The 21,435-nt window shown below is 40.3% G+C and overlaps 4 protein-coding genes across 5 annotated transcripts in view; all 4 read right to left on the bottom strand.

Annotated features, from left to right (window-relative positions):
• Positions 1-396: 396 nt before the first annotated feature.
• Positions 397-2,378, bottom strand: LOC144006326 (uncharacterized). The gene is made up of 4 exons (XM_077505114.1): positions 1,883-2,378; positions 1,293-1,348; positions 897-1,223; positions 397-835 (listed from the first exon to the last, which is right to left on the bottom strand). The coding sequence occupies exons 2-4, from the start codon at positions 1,342-1,344 to the stop codon at positions 750-752; spliced, it is 465 nt and encodes a 154-aa protein (XP_077361240.1). The 5' UTR covers positions 1,345-1,348; positions 1,883-2,378; the 3' UTR covers positions 397-749.
• Positions 2,379-2,931: 553 nt separating this feature from the next.
• LOC144006454 (scaffold protein ILK-like) lies at positions 2,932-11,417 on the bottom strand. Its single transcript, XM_077505304.1, has 13 exons — positions 11,268-11,417; positions 10,996-11,141; positions 8,189-8,354; positions 8,018-8,113; positions 5,727-5,823; positions 5,552-5,635; positions 5,383-5,468; positions 5,186-5,295; positions 4,965-5,092; positions 4,758-4,879; positions 3,611-3,710; positions 3,389-3,519; positions 2,932-3,314 (listed from the first exon to the last, which is right to left on the bottom strand). The coding sequence occupies exons 2-13, from the start codon at positions 11,082-11,084 to the stop codon at positions 3,165-3,167; spliced, it is 1,359 nt and encodes a 452-aa protein (XP_077361430.1). The 5' UTR covers positions 11,085-11,141; positions 11,268-11,417; the 3' UTR covers positions 2,932-3,164.
• A 136-nt stretch (positions 11,418-11,553) lies between these two features.
• Positions 11,554-16,954, bottom strand: LOC144006453 (uncharacterized). Its single transcript, XM_077505303.1, has one exon. It carries the CDS (start codon positions 16,820-16,822, stop codon positions 12,275-12,277), a length of 4,548 nt encoding a protein of 1,515 aa, XP_077361429.1. The 5' UTR covers positions 16,823-16,954; the 3' UTR covers positions 11,554-12,274.
• A 1,886-nt stretch (positions 16,955-18,840) lies between these two features.
• The window catches only part of LOC144006330 (uncharacterized), a 31,638-nt gene continuing 29,043 nt past the window's right edge, over positions 18,841-21,435 (bottom strand). For both annotated transcript variants that reach the window (XM_077505117.1, XM_077505118.1), the window contains 2 exons: positions 21,352-21,428; positions 18,841-19,386 (listed from right to left, as the gene is read on the bottom strand). In XM_077505117.1, the coding sequence (XP_077361243.1) occupies positions 19,084-19,386; positions 21,352-21,428 (380 nt within the window). In that variant the 3' untranslated portion in view covers positions 18,841-19,083. The remainder of the gene's footprint in view (positions 19,387-21,351; positions 21,429-21,435) is intronic.

Raw genomic sequence — 21,435 nt, 5'->3', positions numbered from 1 at the left:
TGTGGGGCAACTACGGAAGTCACGGAGTGTCAAAAGTTCCTTATTGAATAAACGTAGTAGCGCATGCTAACTTTCAATCTTTTTTATTATTATATTTTTAACTGAGGATCATTTCTAATTTACTAAATATACGATTTCAATTAGTTTAATAATGTTTTTTTTCTCTCTCTCTTCTTACATAACAGCCCATAACCAATGGATTGGTTGACTGTGGCTAAAGTAATACATGTCTGTCCCATTCAGTACATAAACGTTCAGTGTATTTTTGACACTGAAATTAAATTGTAAGGAGTTATTTAATTGTTTAAGATATTTAAAGATGGGCTAACTGTATTTACATTCAGCCTGGAAACCTAGATACAGACATTACAGTAAATTTTATGAAAACAGGTCACATTTATTCAATTTTTAAGATTTTATTAGCTTGAATTAATACAATCAGTACATCTTCCAAAGTCACGTTCACATAGCAACTGTGTAGCACAAAAGTACAGTTTAACAAATCTATAAATAACTGCAGCACATGTCATTAGTATGTATTCACTCTTGCATACAACATATGAGACACATGCAGATGGTACAGTATAATTGCATGGAGCTTTATGGTTGTGCAAAGCTGCATGTGGTAACAGTGTTTAAAGTTAAATACAACTGAACAATACATAGCAAAAAAACAAAAAACGTTTTAACCACTGTAATATTTTGCACAATTTGGACAATTACACTTTGAGAATTATTATTTTAGGTCATTACAAGTAATGGTATAAAAGCAGGATGGCAACAACACAGGAGCTCTCCAGAAACATGCTGACAGCCCCGCATCGGACGAGATCATCTGGAGAAGAAGGAGAAGATGAAGAAAAATGACTCCAAATTTCTTCCCTCCCTGCACTCACCTCTCTTCATGTTAACGCTGGCTCCCTCCCCGGTTATCTTGCACATGTAGGTGGTATTGTGCGGCAGCTTGTCCCGGAAGCCGCTCAACGTCAGCCTGTAGCCATGCGGCTCCACCTCCGTCACGTGGCTCACTTGCCTGAACTCCGCCTCGGCCGCCAGGCCGGATACGTTGGCATTGATGAGTGATTGCTTGGAGCCTGATGACCAGGAGAACTCATAGCTGTTTATCTTATTGGGCTTAGCCTTGACCAGGCAGTCCACCCGCAGGTCACCGTCGTCTTCCTCGCACACTGTGATAAGGTCGCACCATGCCGGCATCAGCAACACTGGTGTAAAAGAAAAAAAAAATGCACTTCAACTCTTGTCTCGACACTCCTTTGTAATATTTCCCTCACCTCCTAACATGCCGAACACAAACAGACGCTGGAGCATGATGGAAAGCATCATCCAACTGGAAAACCGGAGCGGGGGTGGGGTGAGAACATTGTTATGGCAAATGTCCAAAATGCAAAATGATCACATTACTGACACCATTCCGACATTTAGGTTAAAAAAAAAAAAAAAAAAAAAAAAAAATGCACATCCATCATGGATACTTGCTTCCAATTGTGGTTGCCAGGTAGTACAAATACTAGAATTAACCTAGAATCAAGCCAAAATCGTTGATTTCCTGTTCAATTATGTGCATGCCTCTTTAAGAGTTTTTCAAGCGTCCTACCTTGTATGATAGACATGTCCACCCAATTGAGTGTCAGTTGAATTTCGTTTGTAACATTACCTTTACGACACTTTAAAACTTACAACATCAAATTTAATCCAAAACATGTAGCAGCAGTTTTTCAAATTAATTAATTGTCAAGATAACACAACATTGTGCTGCGATCGATTCTAATCCACATCTGGAAATAGTATTTAATATTGGTTTATTTTCTCAGATATCCCTTATCTGCTGTTAAAATAGTCAAATAATTTTTGGGAGCCTCACCTGTGCTTCGATGCAGGATGATGAAGCAAGTCTCAGCACTGCAGAGCAAAACACTGGATGGGGGGAGGGCTGGGAAGGGGGCGGGTGCTAAGAGAGAGGGATGAGGATTGGGGATGGATAAATGCCTGCAGGGCGCCTGATTTTCTTTCTTTTTTTTTTTTTTTTTAAAGTCTCGTCATCACTATTGTTTTCCCAGCACTGCTCTATATATAACGTTGTACGAGATAACAACAACCACACCATCACAGTCAGTTGCAACCTTTACACAACATAGACGAGAGACTATTTTGGGACTCATGCTGTGTCATCAGCCCGAGCTGCTTAAATGGCTGGTAGACACATACGAACGTGTGAAACAAATGAGTTTTTTTTCTTCTAAGTTTTGATTGAAAGCAGCAAATATAATTAGTTACATTATCATAAAATGAGTTATAAAACATGTAAAATAAAAATAATCGACGTCTGTCCCCCAGGTAGCTCAATGTTATGAGTCCGGCTTTATAAAAAGTCCGGTTGAACCCGGAAGTAGCCACTCGCAAAATGTTGCACCAAAAGCGAACAAAACGCTATATTTTGCGACAAAGTCACACCACGGTGGGGGGCCTCCGTTCACAATCACGTCAAATTAGTTAAATACACATCTGAACGTATATAACGTTTCTGTAAAACTTAACAAACATAACAAATTATGTACATGTATATCGAGGACAGACCCGGCATGCCGGCTCGTTTTCTCCCTAAATGGACGAGGACGGAGCATTAGGCATGTAAACAACTTATTGTCTTCGGGTAGCTTCTCTGGAGTTTCATGAAGAGTGAGTTTTATGAATGAAATCATGTTTAATTTAGGGAGTAATTGAACCATAGCTAGGAACATAAGTTTTGAAAGTTGTTGCGTCTTGCCGGAAATACTTTGAAGACTCATCGAAATGCTTCGCTCCCATTGGCTGATGTGTCAGCTGTGTTTTCCTATTCTGAGGAGGCATTATATTAAGAATTTACAACACATTTCGATTTAAACGTAAATACAATAAACAACAAAGTAAACATTTGTCATAAATATAAAACTTTTATTGCATTGGTGGCGTGACAGCGTTATCTTTATACATTTTTCTTTGTTATTTTGGCAAATTAGGCCACTAAATAGTCCATTCCATGAATTATAAAAAGGAATCATAAATCAAAAGCTAAAACCTGAGACTGGAACAAGTAACAGGTGTATATTTACTTGAAAAAGGTTTAAGTGACATGTACAGCAGCTGAGCAGATAGATGAGCGCGGTTCACTTGTCTTGCATTTTTTCCAAGATGGGCACGATCATGTCAAACTTGGGCCTCTTGGCGGGGTCCTCGTTCATACACAGCCTCATCAGCTTGCAGATGTGAGGCGAGATCCCCGGCGGGATGGTCGGGCGCAGGCCCTCCAAAGCCACCTGAGGATAGATTGCGCGCCGGTGACCAACTTACCAGATGTAGGGGAAACAGAGGTGATTTTTGGCATACTTGCCTTCATGCCAATCTCCATGGGCGAGAGGTGGGCAAAGGGCACTTCCCTGGTGACCAGCTCCCACAGGAGCACGGCGAAGCTCCACATGTCGGCCGATCTCCTGTTGATGTCTTCCGAGCGCTTCTGGAGGGCTGAAATGACAAGATAGGTGGTGTTTAAACGTCTTCACTTACGGAATGTACATATTATGATGTTGGTAGAGAAAGGTATATACAGTACAACCTTCTGGGGCCATCCAGGCCGGAGAGTATGTGCGTCCGGCACATTGAAAAGAGAACTTGGCGTCCGCCATGCTTATCCTGGCAGTCATGTCCTCATCAATCTGCCAATTGATAAGCACATCAGCATGGAATTTTCCAATTAGTGACTGACAGTTTGCAGATAGCAGTGTTTATGCTTCAAATTAACAATTGCGCATATTAAATATAGTAATGTTTGCTGAAGAGAAAAATATTGTTTAATTGTAGAGTAATGACAATGTAATTTAATTTAGTCAGGTGACTTCAAATATTGTGTTGTAAAAATGTACAAAATTGTTAAATATAAATTTAAAATTTAACTTGTAAAATGTTTAATTTAATGGAGTCTTTGAGACACAATTAAAATTTTGTTTCATTTTTAATTTCATTACATGTAATATTGATATGAAATTTTAATTAAAATGAGTTTTTGAAATATATTTTAATGTTTTAAAATTGTATGTGTGTCTTGAATAATTGATTTTAATTTAATTCTGGAAAATTATATACTATTAATTATATTCTTTTAATTTTGTAATTTTTAACATTTTTAAATGTTTATTTTGTTTAACTTTTAATTCATTTATATCAAACAATTTTTTTTTTAAATATTTATTTAAATATTTTAATTTGAATAAAAATATTAATTCACTCAATTTTATTAAAAAAAATTCAACATGCTTTTGTTTTTATTACATTTCTATTGATCCCATTTAATTAAATTGTCGTTTTGTATTTTATGTAAATTCATTGTAATTTAGTAGAACTAAAAAATATGCCATAGTGCAAAATTTAACAACATCACTCAAACTAGATGCTGATAACAAACAAACCTGCAATTAAACCAATTTTTATATTAATATTATTATTATTACTCATTTAAAACATTTTTTTTGGTTCATTTCACCATTTCCAAGTTCAAAATAAAGCTATTTAATGATTGATTTTAAGCTTCTCCAACACGCTACATTACATATTTCCATGAATAGACCTTTTTCTGTATTCATAATGATACTTCTGCACATATATTTAAATCAGCATGCATCACAACCATCCTCGGGTGCCTTAAAACCGGCGTAAACAATCCACACAAGAAGTGAAGTGAAAAATGCGGACTTATTCCGCCTCACCATGACGTGTCTGCTATTCAGGTACAGCCGCGCGACCATGGGCTCCAACGTGTGAAGGAAGGTCATGGCGCTGGCCACGTCCAACGCAAATTTCACCGCTTGGCTTTGGTCCACCACCAGAGCTGAAGACCACACGGGGAAAACACACACATATATATGTACATTTTTTTTGTTTTATTCATCACACACGAGAGGACAAAGACTGACTGGTGCCCTGGTGCAGGAGGTTGTAGAGAGATCCGTACGGCATGTAAGGGGTGATGATGATGGGGTGAGGGGCCGGGGGGGACTGACACGCCCCCAGAACTGGGAGGATGTTGGGGTGAGAGAAGATCCTGCACAAGCGTGTGACGACGAATTATTTGCGTTTTTTATTTATTTTTTATTTTATTCAAATATTTGTTAATTGAGTTGGTTGAATAATTTACCGTAATTTGGGATGCTCCTCGCTGAAGTCCCTGCTCTTCCTTGTGCTCCACTCCCGCGCCTGCAGCACCTTCACCACCACATCGTCGCCCTGCCAGCGACCCTGCCAACTCTAGAACACGTATGCAGACACAAAAAAAGACACTTGAGACTCTTTAAAGACAAAATGCAAATAAACACTTTGCAGGCGAACGCAAACCTCTCCTGAGTGGTTTTCATTAATTTTCGCCAGCAGTGAAAGTTGTTTGTAATCAATGCCAGCCTGCTTGTTCAGAGTCCCGTTACCTGAAGACAAAGTAATAATAATAAAAAGACATGAATGTACCTGTGAAGGAAGAAACGTGCATGTGAATTGCATGCTGACTGACGAGGTCTGGTCCTCATGGTGCCCTTCCAGAACGTTTCCTTGTAAGGAACTTTGGTCAAACTCTGTCCCAGTTTTTCGGCTTTCTCTAAAACAAAATCAGACACAACAACACATGTAAGTGTGTCAATGCTTCCTTCAGTTCAAATAATAAATCTTCTTAATGTTTCCACTCTCACCTTGAAGCAGTTGCCTGAGGTGAGGCTTGGCCTTGTCCAGCGGCGTCTGTCCGTACCTGTTGCACATGCACACCTGAGCGCCGCTCACCACCAGATCCTAAACACACGTTTAGTTGGGAGTCATTGAAGACAAAAATGTAAGAATGTACAGGAATTTACAAACATCGTGAAATTTAATAGTTGGTATGAAAAGTCTACACATCCCTTAAGTTGTACAGGTTATTGTCACATTAACAGTGGACCATAAGCATTAGTCTCATTTACACGGGTGTGTAGACTTTTTTTTTTTGCTACACTCTACAGTTACATATTTAACTAGAGTACAATTTAAGTACAATTTCTGGAGAAATTGTGTGGGAATGCTGAAAGCTGAATGCTACTAGGTCAATGCTAAGATTTGAATCCATGTGGAATGCTTATGAAGTAAATTGAGAGATAAATTATGAAATGATGACCTCCTGGTTACTGGACAATATGCTTTACCAACTGTGCCACGTGGAAAGTGATACTTAGAAAAAGTTCACTATCTGTCCCATTGAAAATGAATGGGGACAAGTTGATATTTAACGTTAAATTGTGCGAATACTGTAAGTAATGTGAAATCAGACGATAAAAACCCCGGGAGGTGTGAATTTTTTAAGCTATTTGAAATTTGAACAGTGTAAATCAGAAGTATTGTGTGGGAGTTGTTAAGCGGCAAAAAAGTATGGAGAATAAAAATCACAAAAACATATGCGGGAATGCCTCAGCATTCCCACAATTACCTCATTCATTAGCAGCTTCGTAAACAAAACAATAGATTTTTTAAAATGACAGTTTTCATCATAAAATGCTTTTATTTATTTTAAATATATTTTAAAATGTATTCTATTCTTATTATTTTTGTGGGAATGCTGAAGCATTCCCACATATGTTGATTTTTTTTTCTCCCCACTTTTTGCCACGTAACAACTCCCACATAATACTTCCAATTTACATTGTTCAAATTTCAACTCGCTTCAAAAATTCACGCCTCCCGGGGTATATATCGTCTGATTCCAATTACTTACAGTATTTGCACAATTTAACTTGTAATATCAACTTTTCCCCCATTCATTTTCAATGGGACAGACATTGAGCTTTTTGTAAGTACCACTTTCCACGCCCACTTCCATACATATAACTTATCATCGTTACCAGGTGTCTTACTCTGCTCGGTGGCACAGTTGGTAAAGTGCATTGTCCAGTAACCAGGAGGTCATAATTTATCTCTCAATTTACTTCATAAGCATTCCACATGCATTCAAATCTTAGCATTCAGCTATTAGCGTTCAGCTTTCAGCATTTCCACGCAATTTCTCCAGAAATTGCACTTAGTCAGTTAATAATATTATTATTATTATTATTATTATTATTTACATTTCATTATAAGATACCGTCATTGTGATCATTATTATGACATCCTTGTATGAAAGTTTATTTTCACTTCTGTGATTAAATTAAAACAAAAACAGAAAAGCAAAATAGTATAACATTATAAAAAATAAAAGTACAAAAGAAATGCTGAATACAAATTAAAAAAATATTAATTATCAACCAATGATATGCTATATGATCATTTTAAAATGAAAAAAATGTATAGTAAATAAAGATCATAATATACTGTAATTAAAAAAATTACAATAGCAAAACTAGTCATAAATATAACAAATCTGCAGGCTTTTATTTTCTCTGCCCCTTCTGCATGGAACATGTTGCAAAAGGACTGGAAACTAACGGAACTTGTTTCATTGAACGATTTTAGATCCAGATTAAGAGCACTTGAGACGGCCTCATTGATTTGTAACTGTTTTATATAATTTTTATGTGATTGTAAGTGAAACTTTTATTTGTAACTGTAATGTAAACTGTTTTGCTGCCTCTTGGCCAGGACTCCCTTGAAAAAGAGGTTTTTAATCTCAACGGGATTATCCTGGTTAAATAAAAAATAAAAAACAAATATATACACAATATGTATTATAAGGATGACGTCATATGATAATGTATAATGGTAATATAACTATTAATAATATAACTAATGTATTACTGTGATTATAAAAGTAAAAGTAATATTTAACAAACACAATAAATTTGAAACGTGAATACTTTTAAATAATACAGATTTTATACTGTATATGCTCTAAGGATCAAGTAATATTAATTTATTGTAACAAACGAAAGTGTTGTTGCCATTTTTCTTCAACAGGGGGCGTTCTTACTGCGTGCAGTGTAAACAGCTGCACACTGTTTTTGTGTAATGTGATGTTGTGTACCTGCGCTACGGTCTCTTGCCCCCAGAAGCATGCGTAGTGCAGCGGCGTGTTCCCGTGCTCGTTGACCGTGTTGGGGTCCGCCTTGCACTGGATCAGCTGTGTGACACGAAGACGACGATGTCACTCCACACGTATGACATCATGGGATTCCGCAAGTGAACCATGGCGTACCTTGGCCACAATGTCGATGTGGCCGTGGCTGGACGCCAGGTGCAAAGGGGTGTCGTCGCCGCGGTTCATGACGTTGATGCGGGCGCCCCTCATGATGAGCATGTCCACTACCCCACTGCGTCCCTCCCGGCACGCCCAGTGCAGCGGGCTGAAGCCGTGGTCGTCCCTGGCGAGAGCAAAAAGCGTGTTAACGCCTGTGGTTAAGCCCCTTTCACATGGTTCCTTCAAAGCTGGCTTTCCCCCCAACTTGTTTCTCACGTTACTGTTCTGTGTGAAAGGTACCGACCGGAAATGTGGGAGTCGAGCTAGATCAGCAAATTTCTCAGCTTTCTGTCTGGGTGAAAGGGTATATAGCGGAAAGCTGAGACATTAACACCTGACACCCATTCCTTCCACCCTGTTGTGTTGAAATCAACTGTCCCTACGCACCCAACATTAAGCCCCTTTCACAGGAAAAGCCACCTGCTTCCCAGCTTTATGCCGTGTCACTATGCTGTGTGAAATGAACCGATACAAAATTATCATTTCACAGCTTTTGACGTTAACATTATAGGTGGGGTGGCAGTCTGCAAGAAAAGCATTCTTAGGAAGCCAAGAGTAGGGATATGTTTACCCCAGTCCAAACTTTCTTCTATACCCTTTCACGCAGACTGCCATCCCACCTCTGATACTACACTGAAAGCTGGGATATTTGAATTTTGAATGGGTACCATTCACACAGATTGACACGGAATAAATGCTGAAAGTGTCTATGTGAAAGGGGCTTAACTTTGGATGTGTAAAATATGCTTTTAACACAACAAGGCAGACGTGGGGATGAGGTGTAAAACTTAACAGCTGACACTCATTTCTCGCACCCTCTTGTGTTAAAAGCAATTGCTGCTGCCTGGCGACTACTTTATAAATTCAAAGTACATTATCACTGTTCTGAAAGGTACAGACCAGCTGCGAGAGAGGGTAGTGACTGTGTGAAAGGGTGTACCGTATATTGGAAAGCCGGGACGTGGCTATCTTAAGTTTCACACCCGCTACTCACTGCTTCCGCTGGGTTGTGTTAAAAACAATTGTGTCACACAAGACCCTGGGTTCTGCGAGACCTTTCACACAGAGTGTAGAGTCGGTATGTTTGGCAGAATCTCTGCGTGAAGGGGCTTCAATAATAAATGCCGCAAAATCAAGAAGTTTTAACACCCTGCTCTCACTCATAGCCGCTGTGTGAAAAGCACACAAAGTTGCTGCAATATCTGGTTTGTTGGGCTCCGCGTGAAAGGCAAAGGCAGATAAATATGGCTGCTTTTTTTTGTTTTTTTTTTGGTCAGCTGATGTTCTTCACTCCTAATCTTTATTTAGACTCTGGTGCAAGCTTCCTCACGCTGCGGGTGTCCTGAGGCCCACTAGCCGCCTGGTGGGCTGATAAACACGCCTGTGAAAAAGGGGAAACGCCGGTCAGTCTTTTTACGCACGCTGGACAGCTGCCAGGCAGGCGGGTTGTTGGGGTCATCTCACCCACACCCCCACACACTCCCTGGATTTACCGCCTAAAAAGGACTTTGAGTGTCCTTTGTGGATTATTTCCAGTTGTTGTGTTTATTGCACACTTGGCGGTTATTGTGAGTAATAGGCAAGAAAAGCTGTCAGTTGTCACATTATTTGAAATACACATGTATTTTGTATCTGCCTGTATGTATCTGTGTGTGACCGAACATTCCCTGGACTTTCTTGCCTGAGTAGATTATTTGTAGTCATTATGCGGCTATTGTGCAAGGTGGCTGATATCTTGAATAATTGCTGAGAGGAGCAATTACGCTAACATAGCCTAATATATTTAACATGCGCGTGTCACTGAACTTGCCATGTTAATTTTTTGACTGTGTGGATTATTTTGTAGAAGTTGTGTTCATTTTTTTTGTGCATGGTGGTGGTTATGAAAAACTTACGTGGCACAAATTGCACGAATCACTGTAATGTATGTCATTGTATATTTCATGTGATTTAGTGTGTCGTGGATATATATATATATATATATATATATATATATATATATGCGGATTTTATGAATAACTGGTAAGCGGTGCAATCACACAAATTACTATATGTCATAGTACATTTCACATGTGACTTAGCGTATATTTTTGTATGATGTATTTTTTTAATGTAGATTATTTCTAGTTATTCTGTTATTTTATATTGTGTAAGGTGCCGTTCATTAATTATGTGACCAACCCTGTCTTGGCCTTTTTTTTTTTTTTTTTTTAACTGTGTGGATTATTTCTACTACTTGTTCTGTTTATTTATGTTGTCTACGGTGGCAGCTACTATGAATAACTGGATCATATTCATTTAAAATTACATTTAAAGTACCGTGGACTTTTGAGGATTATTTTTCCATTACACTTTAAAAATCCAGTTTGGGGTTCCTGCCGTAAAGTGATGTCACACTGTGTGGATTCCTGAGCTATAAAAAGAATCCGGGAGCGGTCGAGAGGGGTGAAATATTCCCAAGCAGCTAATCATGAGTGCATTCCAGATGCAGTGATGGAAAACATGGGGAATAGTGACCAGTCCCTCGCCTGTTGGCCTGGCCCCGCCCACACAGGAAATGAAGGCTGTCAACATACATATATGGCCTGGGCCGGGAATGAGCCTCCTTTCAGGGAATGCCGCTGTTATAATGACCTCTCGATTGTGTGGCGATGACATCATTAAAACTGCAGAAGTCTGCATGCTCAATATGGAAACTATTCGATGGCTCGAGCCTGCCACACACGTCAGGCTTTTCTTCTCCCAGTTTACATTTGTCCACTCACCCCAAATTGAGGTCATTTTCTGTGTTGTCCAACCACAGACGAACTGCCACGGAGTTGCCCTCTCGACACAGTGTGAAGATATCATCCATGTTTACAGTGGGCTTGCTCCTTTAAATCCCTTTTGGCATTTGTCTTGGACCGGTAGCCTGAAATGAAATGCGGTTAGCCTGAAATGGACACAAAGTTTGTGTGTGTGTGTGTGTGTGTGTCTGTGTGTGTGTGGGGGGGGGGGGAGCCCAAATAAAAGTAACAAATGAATTAAATGAGCTTACCGTTAGTGCTCCGTTTCCGTTTTGCCACCCAGTCTTTAAAAAGTTCTTGCCCATAAGCGAGGAAGCGCGACGGGCGCGAGACTTGGCCCCGCCCCGGGGGTCGTTATCCAGGCGGCTGCGGTTTGGTTGGACAAGCCGGTCCGGAATCGTGGAGCTCGGTCGCCCCCTGGTGCGCAAATATAGCAGCGCAGCTTTCCATGCCGACTGCGACGTCATCATTATTACGTCGCAGCATATGCACGTCTCCTTATATGGAATTGTAACGAGAGACTTTCGTAATGGTTGTTCATATTTGGTCAAGTGGATTTATTTGCATTTTTATGTGACACAATACATGATTAAAATTTGTGAGCAAGTTCATATAAACATGACAAGTATGCTAGTTGATCATACACTGGTAATATTTACACTCATATTACTTCACTATTAGGTAATGTTTTAATGCTTCTGTTTGGTTCATTGTAAGGCCTCCTCCTCTTCCTCCTTATTCTTCTTCTTGTCTCTCCTTTTTTAAATGTCTCCTTTATTTGATCCCAGGAAGTTTCTCTTTTACTTCAACTCTTCTTCCTCCTCATCGTTGCTCTTTTTGCACCAACTCCTCATGCTTACTCCTTATGTTCAGTGTCTTTTTGATCGCTCTATCTCCTCCTCTGACTCCTCCTTTACCACCTCCTTCATTTTCTACTTCCCTTCTCCTCTTCAGCCTAGTTACTTTCATCTTCACCTTCTGGTTATGGTCTATAGTCACTTTTCTTCTCTGTGGTTCACTCTTTCACCTCCTTTTTGCTCCTCTACGTTCCCCCCACCTCTCCTCCTGTCAACATCCTCTTGTTCACAATTTCTCATCTACATCCTGTTCACTCTTCTTCTCTTTTACCTCATCCTGGTCACTTTCCAGTCCAAGATCTCTCTCCTCTCCTCCTTTTCCATCACCTCCTCTTCATCGTTACACCTCCCGCCTCTCATCATGCTCACTTCCTTGGTTCTCCTCCTGGCCACTCATATCTTCATGCCTGACTGGTGTGCCGGCCCTGAGCCAATCTCATGGCCCTCCTCCTCATCGTGACCAAATTCCTCTTTGCCTTCTTCCTTCTCCTGGTGGTCATCCAATGCCTCCTCATTGCCCTGTACCTCCTCCCCCTCATCACCACCCAGCGTCTCCCGTTCTCTCTCCTCGCCCTCATCCACCTTTCCACCCAAAGCCTCCTCAACGCATCGTGCCACTGGGTCACGGGCATCTCCACGAGGTCGCTATCCTTGTCGTGGTCGCCCATTGCCTTCGTGTTGCTCTCCCCCTGGACGTAATTCTCGTCGACATCCATTGCCTCCTCCTCCTCCTCCTCTTGCGGCGCCTCGGGGGCCTTCTCCCTTTCCTTGTCGTTTGTGTCCTCATCCTTCTTCTCTTGGAAACCGTCTCTCTCGTCCTGGTGGTTGTTGTCCTGTTCACCGCCACTGTCCTGCTCGCTGTCACTTTCCCCCTCACTGTCACTCTCGTCATCTTCCTCTCCTTGGTCAGTTTCCTCCTCGTCATTGTCAGTATCTTCCTCATCATCATCATCATCCTCGTCGGTGTCCTCCTCATCGTCATCCTGGTCACTCCCGTCATCGTCACTTTCTTTCCCCATCTCATCATAGTAGCTCCCTTCGTCCACCTCCTGGTCGCTCCCTAACGCTTTGTAACTCTCCTCCTCCACTTCCTCCGCATCCCCCCCCTGGTTCCTCTCCCTGTTTGGGTAATATTCTATCTCCTTGTCCTTTTTTTCCTCTGGTCCACTGTGCTCGAAGCCATTCTTCTCCTCCTCCTCCTCTTCCTGGTTCTTATCCTTATGGTTCGTGTTCTCCTCCTCTTGGTCACTCATTTCGTCCTCGCTTTGGTCACTGTGTTTCTCCTCCTCGTCACACTCCTTTTCAACCACATCTTTCTCTGCCTCCTCCTTCTCATGCTCTTTCACATGAAAACTGTTTTCCTCCTCTTCTTGGGCATTCTTTTCCTCCTCCACACTGTAGTAAAATTTCTCCTCCTCATCCTCATCCTTTTTCTCCAAGTCTTTTCTTTGTATCTCCTCCTGGTCGTTAATCTTCTCATTTTTATGATCACTGTCCTCCTTTTCCTGGTTGATAATTTTCTTCTCTTCATGAATATTTTCCTTCTCCATCCAGTCAATCTCTTCCTCTTGATCATCTTGTTTCTTCTCTTTCTCTTCCTCCTCATTGCAACTCATATTTTCTTCCTCCTGGTCAACCTTTTTCTCCTCAACACTCTTCTGCCTCTCCACCGGTTCACTCTTTTTTTCTTCATCTGCATGATCACCCTCCTCTTCCTCCTCCCCCTCCTCTTCTTCTTCTTGGTCTGACATTTTCTCCTCTTCAACATCTTCAGTGGATTTCTCCTCCTTCAAACTTCCAGTCTCCTCCTCTTGGTTGGTCCCTTTCTCCTCGTCCTTCTGGTCATTAGTCCCCTCATCTTCATGACCACCCTCTCGCTCCTCCTTGACCCTGTTCATCGCCTCTTGGTCAGTCCTTTTTTGTTCCCCCTTTTCATAACGCCCGTCCTCCATCTTTTTTGGGGTCCTCTTCTTCTTCTCAATGCCATCATTGCTTTTTTCCTCCTCCTCCTGGTTGCTGTTTTTCTTCTCTTCATGATCACCCACATTCTCTTCATCAGCGTTTTTCTCCTCTTCTTCAGTATCACTCTTCTCCTCCTCCTGCTGTTCATTCACCTCCTCCTCCTCTTCATGACTATTCTCATTATTTTCCTGCTCTTCCTCCTGGTCACTCATCTCCTCATGATCACTCCCTTTTTCTTCTTTCTCCAGGTTAAGCTCATCCTCTTGTTCATTTATTTTCTCCTCCTCCTGGTAGCAGTTTTTTTCATCCTCTTCATGATTATCCACTTTCTCCTCTTGTTCCTCCTTTCGATTAACGCAACAACTCATCCAATCAGTGTCCTCCTCTGGGTAACTCATTTTCTCCACCTCAGCGTTGTTCTGTTTCTCTTCACTGTAATCACGCTCTCTTTCCTGGTTATAGCTTTTCTCCTCATTTTCATTGCTTGCCTTCTCCTCCTCCACCCAGTCAATCTCCTCTTGGTCATTTATTTTCTCTTTTTCCTCTTTGCTTTTTTTCTCCTCTAGATGAGCACTCCCTTTCTCTTCCTTCATCCAGTCAATCTCTTCCCGTTGGGTATTTTTATGTTCTTCACCACTACTCTTCTCCTCATCATCACCTTTTTTCTCCTTCTCATCATGATCACCCCTTTTCTCCTCCTTCAGCCAGTCAATCTCTTGATCATTCCTTTTGTCCTCTTCCCGGCGGCTATTATTTTGCTCTTCATGATCACCGTCTTCCTCTTGCTCCTCCTCCAGGTTTCTATTTTTCTCCTCCTTCAACCTGTCAATCTCCTCCTTCTCCTCCTGTTGCACCTTGTCACCCCTTTTCTCTGCATTGTAAGTCTTTATTTTCTCCTCTTCCTGGCCGTTCTTCTGTTTGTCTTCATAACTACTTTCCCTCTCCTCCTGCTCCTCCTTCTTTTTTTCAATATGATCACCTTCTTTGTCCTCTGTCATGCATTCAATCTCCTCCTCTTGGTGATTCGTCATATCTTCTTTGTAACTCCTTTTGCCCTCCTCCTTCTGTTCATTCTTGTTCTCTTCTAAATGGCCATTCCCCTTTTTGTCCTGCTTGTCACCCCTTTTCTCCTCTTGACTGTAAACACTCCTTTCCTCTTCCCTCAAGGCAGTCTCCTCCTTTTTGTCATTCCTTTTCTCCTCCTGGTGTTTCTTCTCTTCTGTATGATCACTCTGTATATCCTCCTGCTCCTCTTTCTGTTCACCCTTTTCCTCTGTATCCTCTTCCTCGTTACTATCACTCCCTTTCTCCTCTTTCATCCAGTCCAGCTCCTCATCGTGGTCATTCTTTTTCTTTTCCTTATCACTGTTTTTCTTCTCTTCATGATCTTTCATTAGTGTCTCCTCTATTTGCTCCTGGTCACTCTTTTTCTCCTGTTGTTGATCACTTCCTTTCTCCCCATGTTGATAGCTCATTTTGTCCTCTGCTTCATAATTACTTTCTTTCTTCAACTCCTCCTGCTGCTGGTCACCTTTCTCCTCTTTTACCTGGTCAATCGCCTCCTCTTTATCATTTCTTTTCTCCTTCAACCAGTCAGTCTCCTCTTTGTCACTCCTGTCACTCTGTTTCACTTCATCTTTACGATCACTCACTTTCTCCTCCTCCTGGATGCTTTTTTTCTCCTCCTCCTCATGATCACTCTCTTTTACCTGGTTCTCCTCATGGTCACCTTTTTTCTTATCTTCGTGATTACACACCGTCTCCTCTTTCACTTGGTTGATCTCCTCTTGGTCCGTCGCCTTCTCCTTATCTTCATGATCACTTACTTTCTCCGTTGCACACTCAGTTTCCTCCTCCTCGTTGTATCTCCTTATTTTTTCTTTCTCCTGGTCAGACATCCCCTGGTTTCTTTTCTCCTCCTCCAGGTTGTTGCTTTTCTCTTCGTCCTCATGATCACTCCCTTTCTCCTTCCTCCAGTCGGTTTTCTCCTCTTGGTCCCTGTGCTTCTCTTTCTCCTCATAACTTTTCTGTTTCTCCTGATTGGACAGCTCCTGGTTTCTTTTCTCCTCTTCTTTATGATCATTCTGTTTGTTCTCCACCACCTGTTGATCATTCTTTTTCTCCTCATTATGATCCCTCCCTTCCTCCTCTTTCACCAAGTAAGTCTCCGCCTCATGATCACTCTCCACCTTCTGCACCTCCTGGTTGCTCTTTTTCACTTCCTCTTCTTGATAACAGTCTTTCTCCTCCTTCACCCAGTTAATCTCCTTTTGGTTATTCATATCCTCATATTCCTTCTGGTTAATACTTTTGTCCTCCTCTTCATGAGCTCCTTCTCTGTCCTCCTGGTCAGCCTTTTTCATCTCCTCAACATGATTGTTCACATTCTCCTCCGTCGTCCAGTCATCCCACTCTTGCTCCTCATTGTGATCCTTCATTTCTTCTTCTTCTTCTTCCTGGTCACACACTTTCTCCTTCTCAATCTCATTGTGGTCACTGCTCCTTTCTTTTTCCTCCAGCACTTTATCATTCTTCTTGTCTTGTTTACTTTCCTGCTCGCTTTTCTTCTCCTTCACCCAGGCAATTTCCTCCCCTTGGTGATTCTCCGTCTCCTCATTGCCACTCTTTTTCTCCACTTCACGACCACTCATTAACCCCAAACGATTTCCTTCTTTCTCCATATCATCCCAATGTCTCTCTTCTGCTTTTTTCTCTTTCGGCTCCTTCTCACCACCTTCCAGCAAGCCCTTTGCCTCCTTTCCAGACATTCTTGGTGATTTTGAGTCTTTCAATGAAGTCTTGGAATTAACGGCAAATAGTTTCTGATGCGTCTTCTCCACACATGTCAGGTAGAAGAACTCCAGCCAGCTGCCACGGATGCAAATCGCGTGATGTCGGCGTCCTCCCACCCGGTAAATCTCCCGGAAGCGTCGCAGTTGTAGACTCGACAGGTAGGAGCGTATTGGCAGCCTAATTTTACTCTCCATTTGGCGTGACTCTGTGTCACGCTGTTGCCCGCCGTAACAAAACTTCTTCGTCTTCTTTGACAAGATCGGGTCACTGAATTGCTTCCTGATGAGTTGTGCGTGTGTGGGGTTTTTTCTCTCTCATTCGGTCAAATTCCAGACTTTCCTGCCTTTGTCAATGGCAACTTTCCTGTCTCATAAAGGGCGACAGGGCCATGATGTTTGGCGATGATTATTATGACACGTAGGAATAGTAATTGTAATAGTAATAGTAATAGTCAACAATTGTGTGTTTGTGATTCACGAGGCATTGTAACTTTACCAGAGGGGGTTGATATGTAATATTTTTCTGCTACTTGAACAGTTCAATATTTTTAGACTTGAGACTTGATGGAGCAGCATGTGGCTCTTCAAGGTTATTTTGAATACAACCCTGTTCCAAAGACCTGTCAATAATTGTTTGTTAGTATTCACAAGGAAATTGAAATCTGCCAGAGCGGGCTGCTACATATGATTGGATACTGATGAATGTTTCTTTTTCTTTAGACTTGGTTAAGAAATACGTGACTGACTGCAAGCAATTTTATGTGTGTGTTCGTGAGCAAATGGAAATTGACTTTTACACTTGGTGAAGCAGCATGTGCCTCACTGAGATTATTTTGAGCATACTTGTTCGAAGTAAGCCTTTGTATGTTTGTGATGATTTAGTATGTTAGCCAGAAGACATTGTGTAAGTATATTCCCTTGACCACTTGCAACTTTTAGCATTGCTAATCAGCGTTAGTTCGGTTTACTTCCTAGCTTTTGTTTGTCTTCTTAGAAAGTTTATTCATGTTTATGTGGCTTCTGAGAATATTGGCACAAATTGAATCCAAACAGGCTCAAAGCCAGCAGGATCCATAGAAGCCAACGTTAGCTATTGATTAGCTGTCTGTCCGCGCTGGCTGGATGTGCGCACTACTCTCTTATACCACTTTCTCTTATGTTGCTTAGTGAAGATTTAAAACAACAAAAACAAACCAAAAACAAAAGGTCTCCACCAAGGTGAAAAAGTCAAAATATAGCAACACACAAACTTTTCCATCTTGTTTCTTTCATCTATTACATCTCTACATGAGCACAATTGCAGCCCGATCTGACACGGATATGTTTGCTTTTACATTGCTGCCAAATGTGCAATCTGGATCAGATCTGGATCTCATATGGGGAAAGTATCTTGGGAGAATATCTCTATATAATACAGTAGACACTAACATTTGAAGACGTTTAAAATTATTTCCACTGTTGAATTGACTTTGTTGGCAAATGTTCAGGTTGGATCTGATCTCAATACAGAGCACGTGGGTAATACTTTGGAAAAACATATAACCTAAAAGAAAAGTAAAGTTAATTTTAAACTCTTGAAGTAGCGTTGTTGCTACTTGAGCAATCTCGATTGGATCAAGATTTAGAGAGGAAAATATCTCGGAATAGTACTGTACATACATCTAATATGATAGAGTTATAAGCATTTGAACGTGTCAAAAAGTATTATCCCTGTTGAGTTTACATTGTTGCTACATGGCCAATCAGGATCGGGATCCTGATTCACAAAACCTGTGGGGAAAATACCATGAAATAATACAGATATATACAATATAGATCATAGCCGAATAAGTATCTAAAGATGTTAAATAAGATTTTATATGTTGAATTTACTCTGGCCAAATATGCAATTGGGTTTGGCTCCTGATTCAGCGCATATGTAGGGGGAGACCTTGAGAGAATATCTACAATATATAAAGCATGTGTTTTCGACACATATGATGTTTGATAGGATTTTACACAGTGAGTTTCCATAAAATAGTTACTTAAACGCAATCTGGATCGGATCAAGATTTAGTGCACATGTGGGAGAAATACCGCAAGAATATCAAAATAACACAAGACAAAAAAAAATAAATAAAAATCATCTAAAAATGTAAATTGGATCTTCCTTGCATCTAAAGATGTTAAATTGGATTTTCTATGTTGGTTTACAGTGTCCAAATGTGCAATTGGGTTTGGATCTGGATTCAAAGCATATGGAGGGGGAAAAACCTTGGGAGAATGTCTATAATATGAAAGATGTTTAATAGGATGTTACCCAGTGAGTTTACATGCAGTAGTTGCTTTGTATGATTCAGGGCACATGTGGAAAAATGTTGTGAAAGAATATACAAACAAATCAGAAATGACAAAAGACATTAAATAGGATCTTCCCTTGTTCAAATGCCGTTATGGCAATCTGGGTCAGATCGAGATTAAACTGAGTTCACCTTTCCATCTTCTGAATAGAACCACATCCCACCTTTTGCTATGCTGTCTGTCTCTTGGGCGACATACTCGCTGTTCAGGTACACGCTGCCCTGAGAAGCCACTGAACCAAAATCCCAGCGGGGGCCGACGCCCGTGCCCGTCACGTGAAGCGAAAGCTTCTTGGACTGGTCGTCCCGCAGCTTGTGTTGGCGCGCTTTTGTCGAGTGGTCGCCGTGGAGCTTCTGTTGTCGTTGTTTTGCCACGTTCAGGTCCAGGGAGGCGTAGTTGATCAAGGCGTCGTGTGAGGTCTGAACAAGACACATCAAACGGCGCATGTCCAACTAAGACATCGACAGGATCAACATGAGCGTTTTAGCAGATGCGGCATATAGATGAAACCGTCACTTAAGTCAATGAAGTGTTTGTATGTGACACCGAAGCAGCATGTGGTTGTTGTGGTTGACGCGTTTCCACATCTTTGCTACTTTTTTTTTGGTCACTTTTTCTTTAATTTTTCCTAACGGCCACCACAAATGTGTCAAGCCAATTTCCGCTGTCAAATCTAAACTTATCTGCCCGATCCGCCTGGGTTCAGGTCTATAACATATTTAAGTTACTGGATGTGAGGTGTATATGCAGAAGAGTCTTAAAAAACTCACAGACCTCCAAGGTTGAAGTGTTTGGTAACGAGACTACTTCCTGCTTGGTGGAAGTGAAAATAAATTCCTCCTGCTGCACTGTTATTCATTTGCACGTTTTATTATAATTTCTTATTTATTTTTTACATTTTTTTTAAGTATTAAAGAAATACTTTACTTATTTAGTCATTTTTGGCGGTCAAACATTAATATTTTGCCTATAATAAATGTGATATTTTCATTATTTTTCATGTACAATTAGTACCTATAAAACGCTTTTTGCAACTTGCTGTCGACTGAAAATGACATCAGCTGTGATTGGTTACCTGAGCCCTTCTGATGTCACTTTCAGTCATTTTCAGCAAGCTGCAAAATGTGTTTTTAAAGGTACTAATTGTACGTGAAAAATTATGAAAGTATCAAGTTAATTATAGACAAAATATTAACTTTTTATTGCTATAATGGGCTAAATAATTGAAGCATCCCTTTAAATGTATTTTAATTTAATATACGTGTTATTGTTTTTGAAATTATTATGTAGTGAATATAGTTTGGGCTCCAGCATGCCTGCGACGCTGGTGAGGACGAGCGGTTCAGATAATGGATGGATCGTGAATATAGTTTTAACTTAATATCATGAAATCATTTTTAGGATACATTTTTGAGCATTTAAGTTTTTTTTCTTTTTCTATTGTATCTTTTTTTTCCCAATGAAGTCATGTTAATGTAGGGCTGAACAATTAATAAAATTCCAATTGACATCTCAACGTAGTCGAAAGTATGGCTGCAACTATTGAAAATTTCAAATAAAAAAAGATGCATTTTCGAAAGAAACTACTTTATTTCGGTCATCTAGAAGACCTTATTTCTTATATTTATATTTTATTTATGAATATAGTGTCTACATAGATATGTTTAGTGCTTAAGAAGAATATTTCACATGTTTACAAAAAATCGAAGTGATATAAAGCCACAGATTTGCTTGGTTAAATGTTGTAATCTGGTTTATAGTTTACTGTTTTATCTTAAATGTGGCCTAAAGATTTAGATTCTAACATTTGTTTGTTAGAATTTTGTGAAGTTGTTGAAATGAACGCTTAAAGGACTGCACATAAGAAGGATTTCTTTCGTGTGTTATCAACTTGAATTGAAGTACATAAATAAAATCTTTCATATTAAATGATGGTTTTTATAAAAAACAAAATAATTGTGTCAAATCTGGCATTGTGTATTGGAATACAGATATTGCTTGTTTATTTAAGAAAAAATGCACGGGCAGAGACCTCGAAAAAAATAATCACATTAAATTACAATTGCAATACAGTAGTGAGGGGGGAAGCCGTGTTTAAAAAATGATTGATTATTAACATTTTTATACATTATAAAATTACTGAATGTATTTCAGTGTCGTGATATTTAAAAAAAAATATATATATGCACTGAACAGGAGGAGGCTCTCCCATCTCGTTATACGATGTATAATGACAATAAATAAATAGCATTCTATTCTATTCTATTCTATTCGCACCAACCTTTGGACTGATGTTGACAACTCGGTCAATATTTTTCTTTAAAGTTGAGAAACACTCAAACATTTTGCAACATTGTTCCAAGTGAAAAAGACCAAAAGAAAACCTTTTGTTGCGCTTGCAGCGACGCATGGAAGCGTGTGTTGGCCGGAAGTACTCGTAACGCGTCACACTCCTCAGAACCTGAACA

The sequence above is a fragment of the Festucalex cinctus genome, chromosome 18 (assembly GCF_051991245.1).
Source record: "Festucalex cinctus isolate MCC-2025b chromosome 18, RoL_Fcin_1.0, whole genome shotgun sequence".
Taxonomy (NCBI): Eukaryota; Metazoa; Chordata; class Actinopteri; order Syngnathiformes; family Syngnathidae; genus Festucalex; species Festucalex cinctus.
The sequence above is the reverse complement of the archived record's forward strand: the minus strand, read 5'-3'. Positions and strand labels throughout refer to the sequence as shown.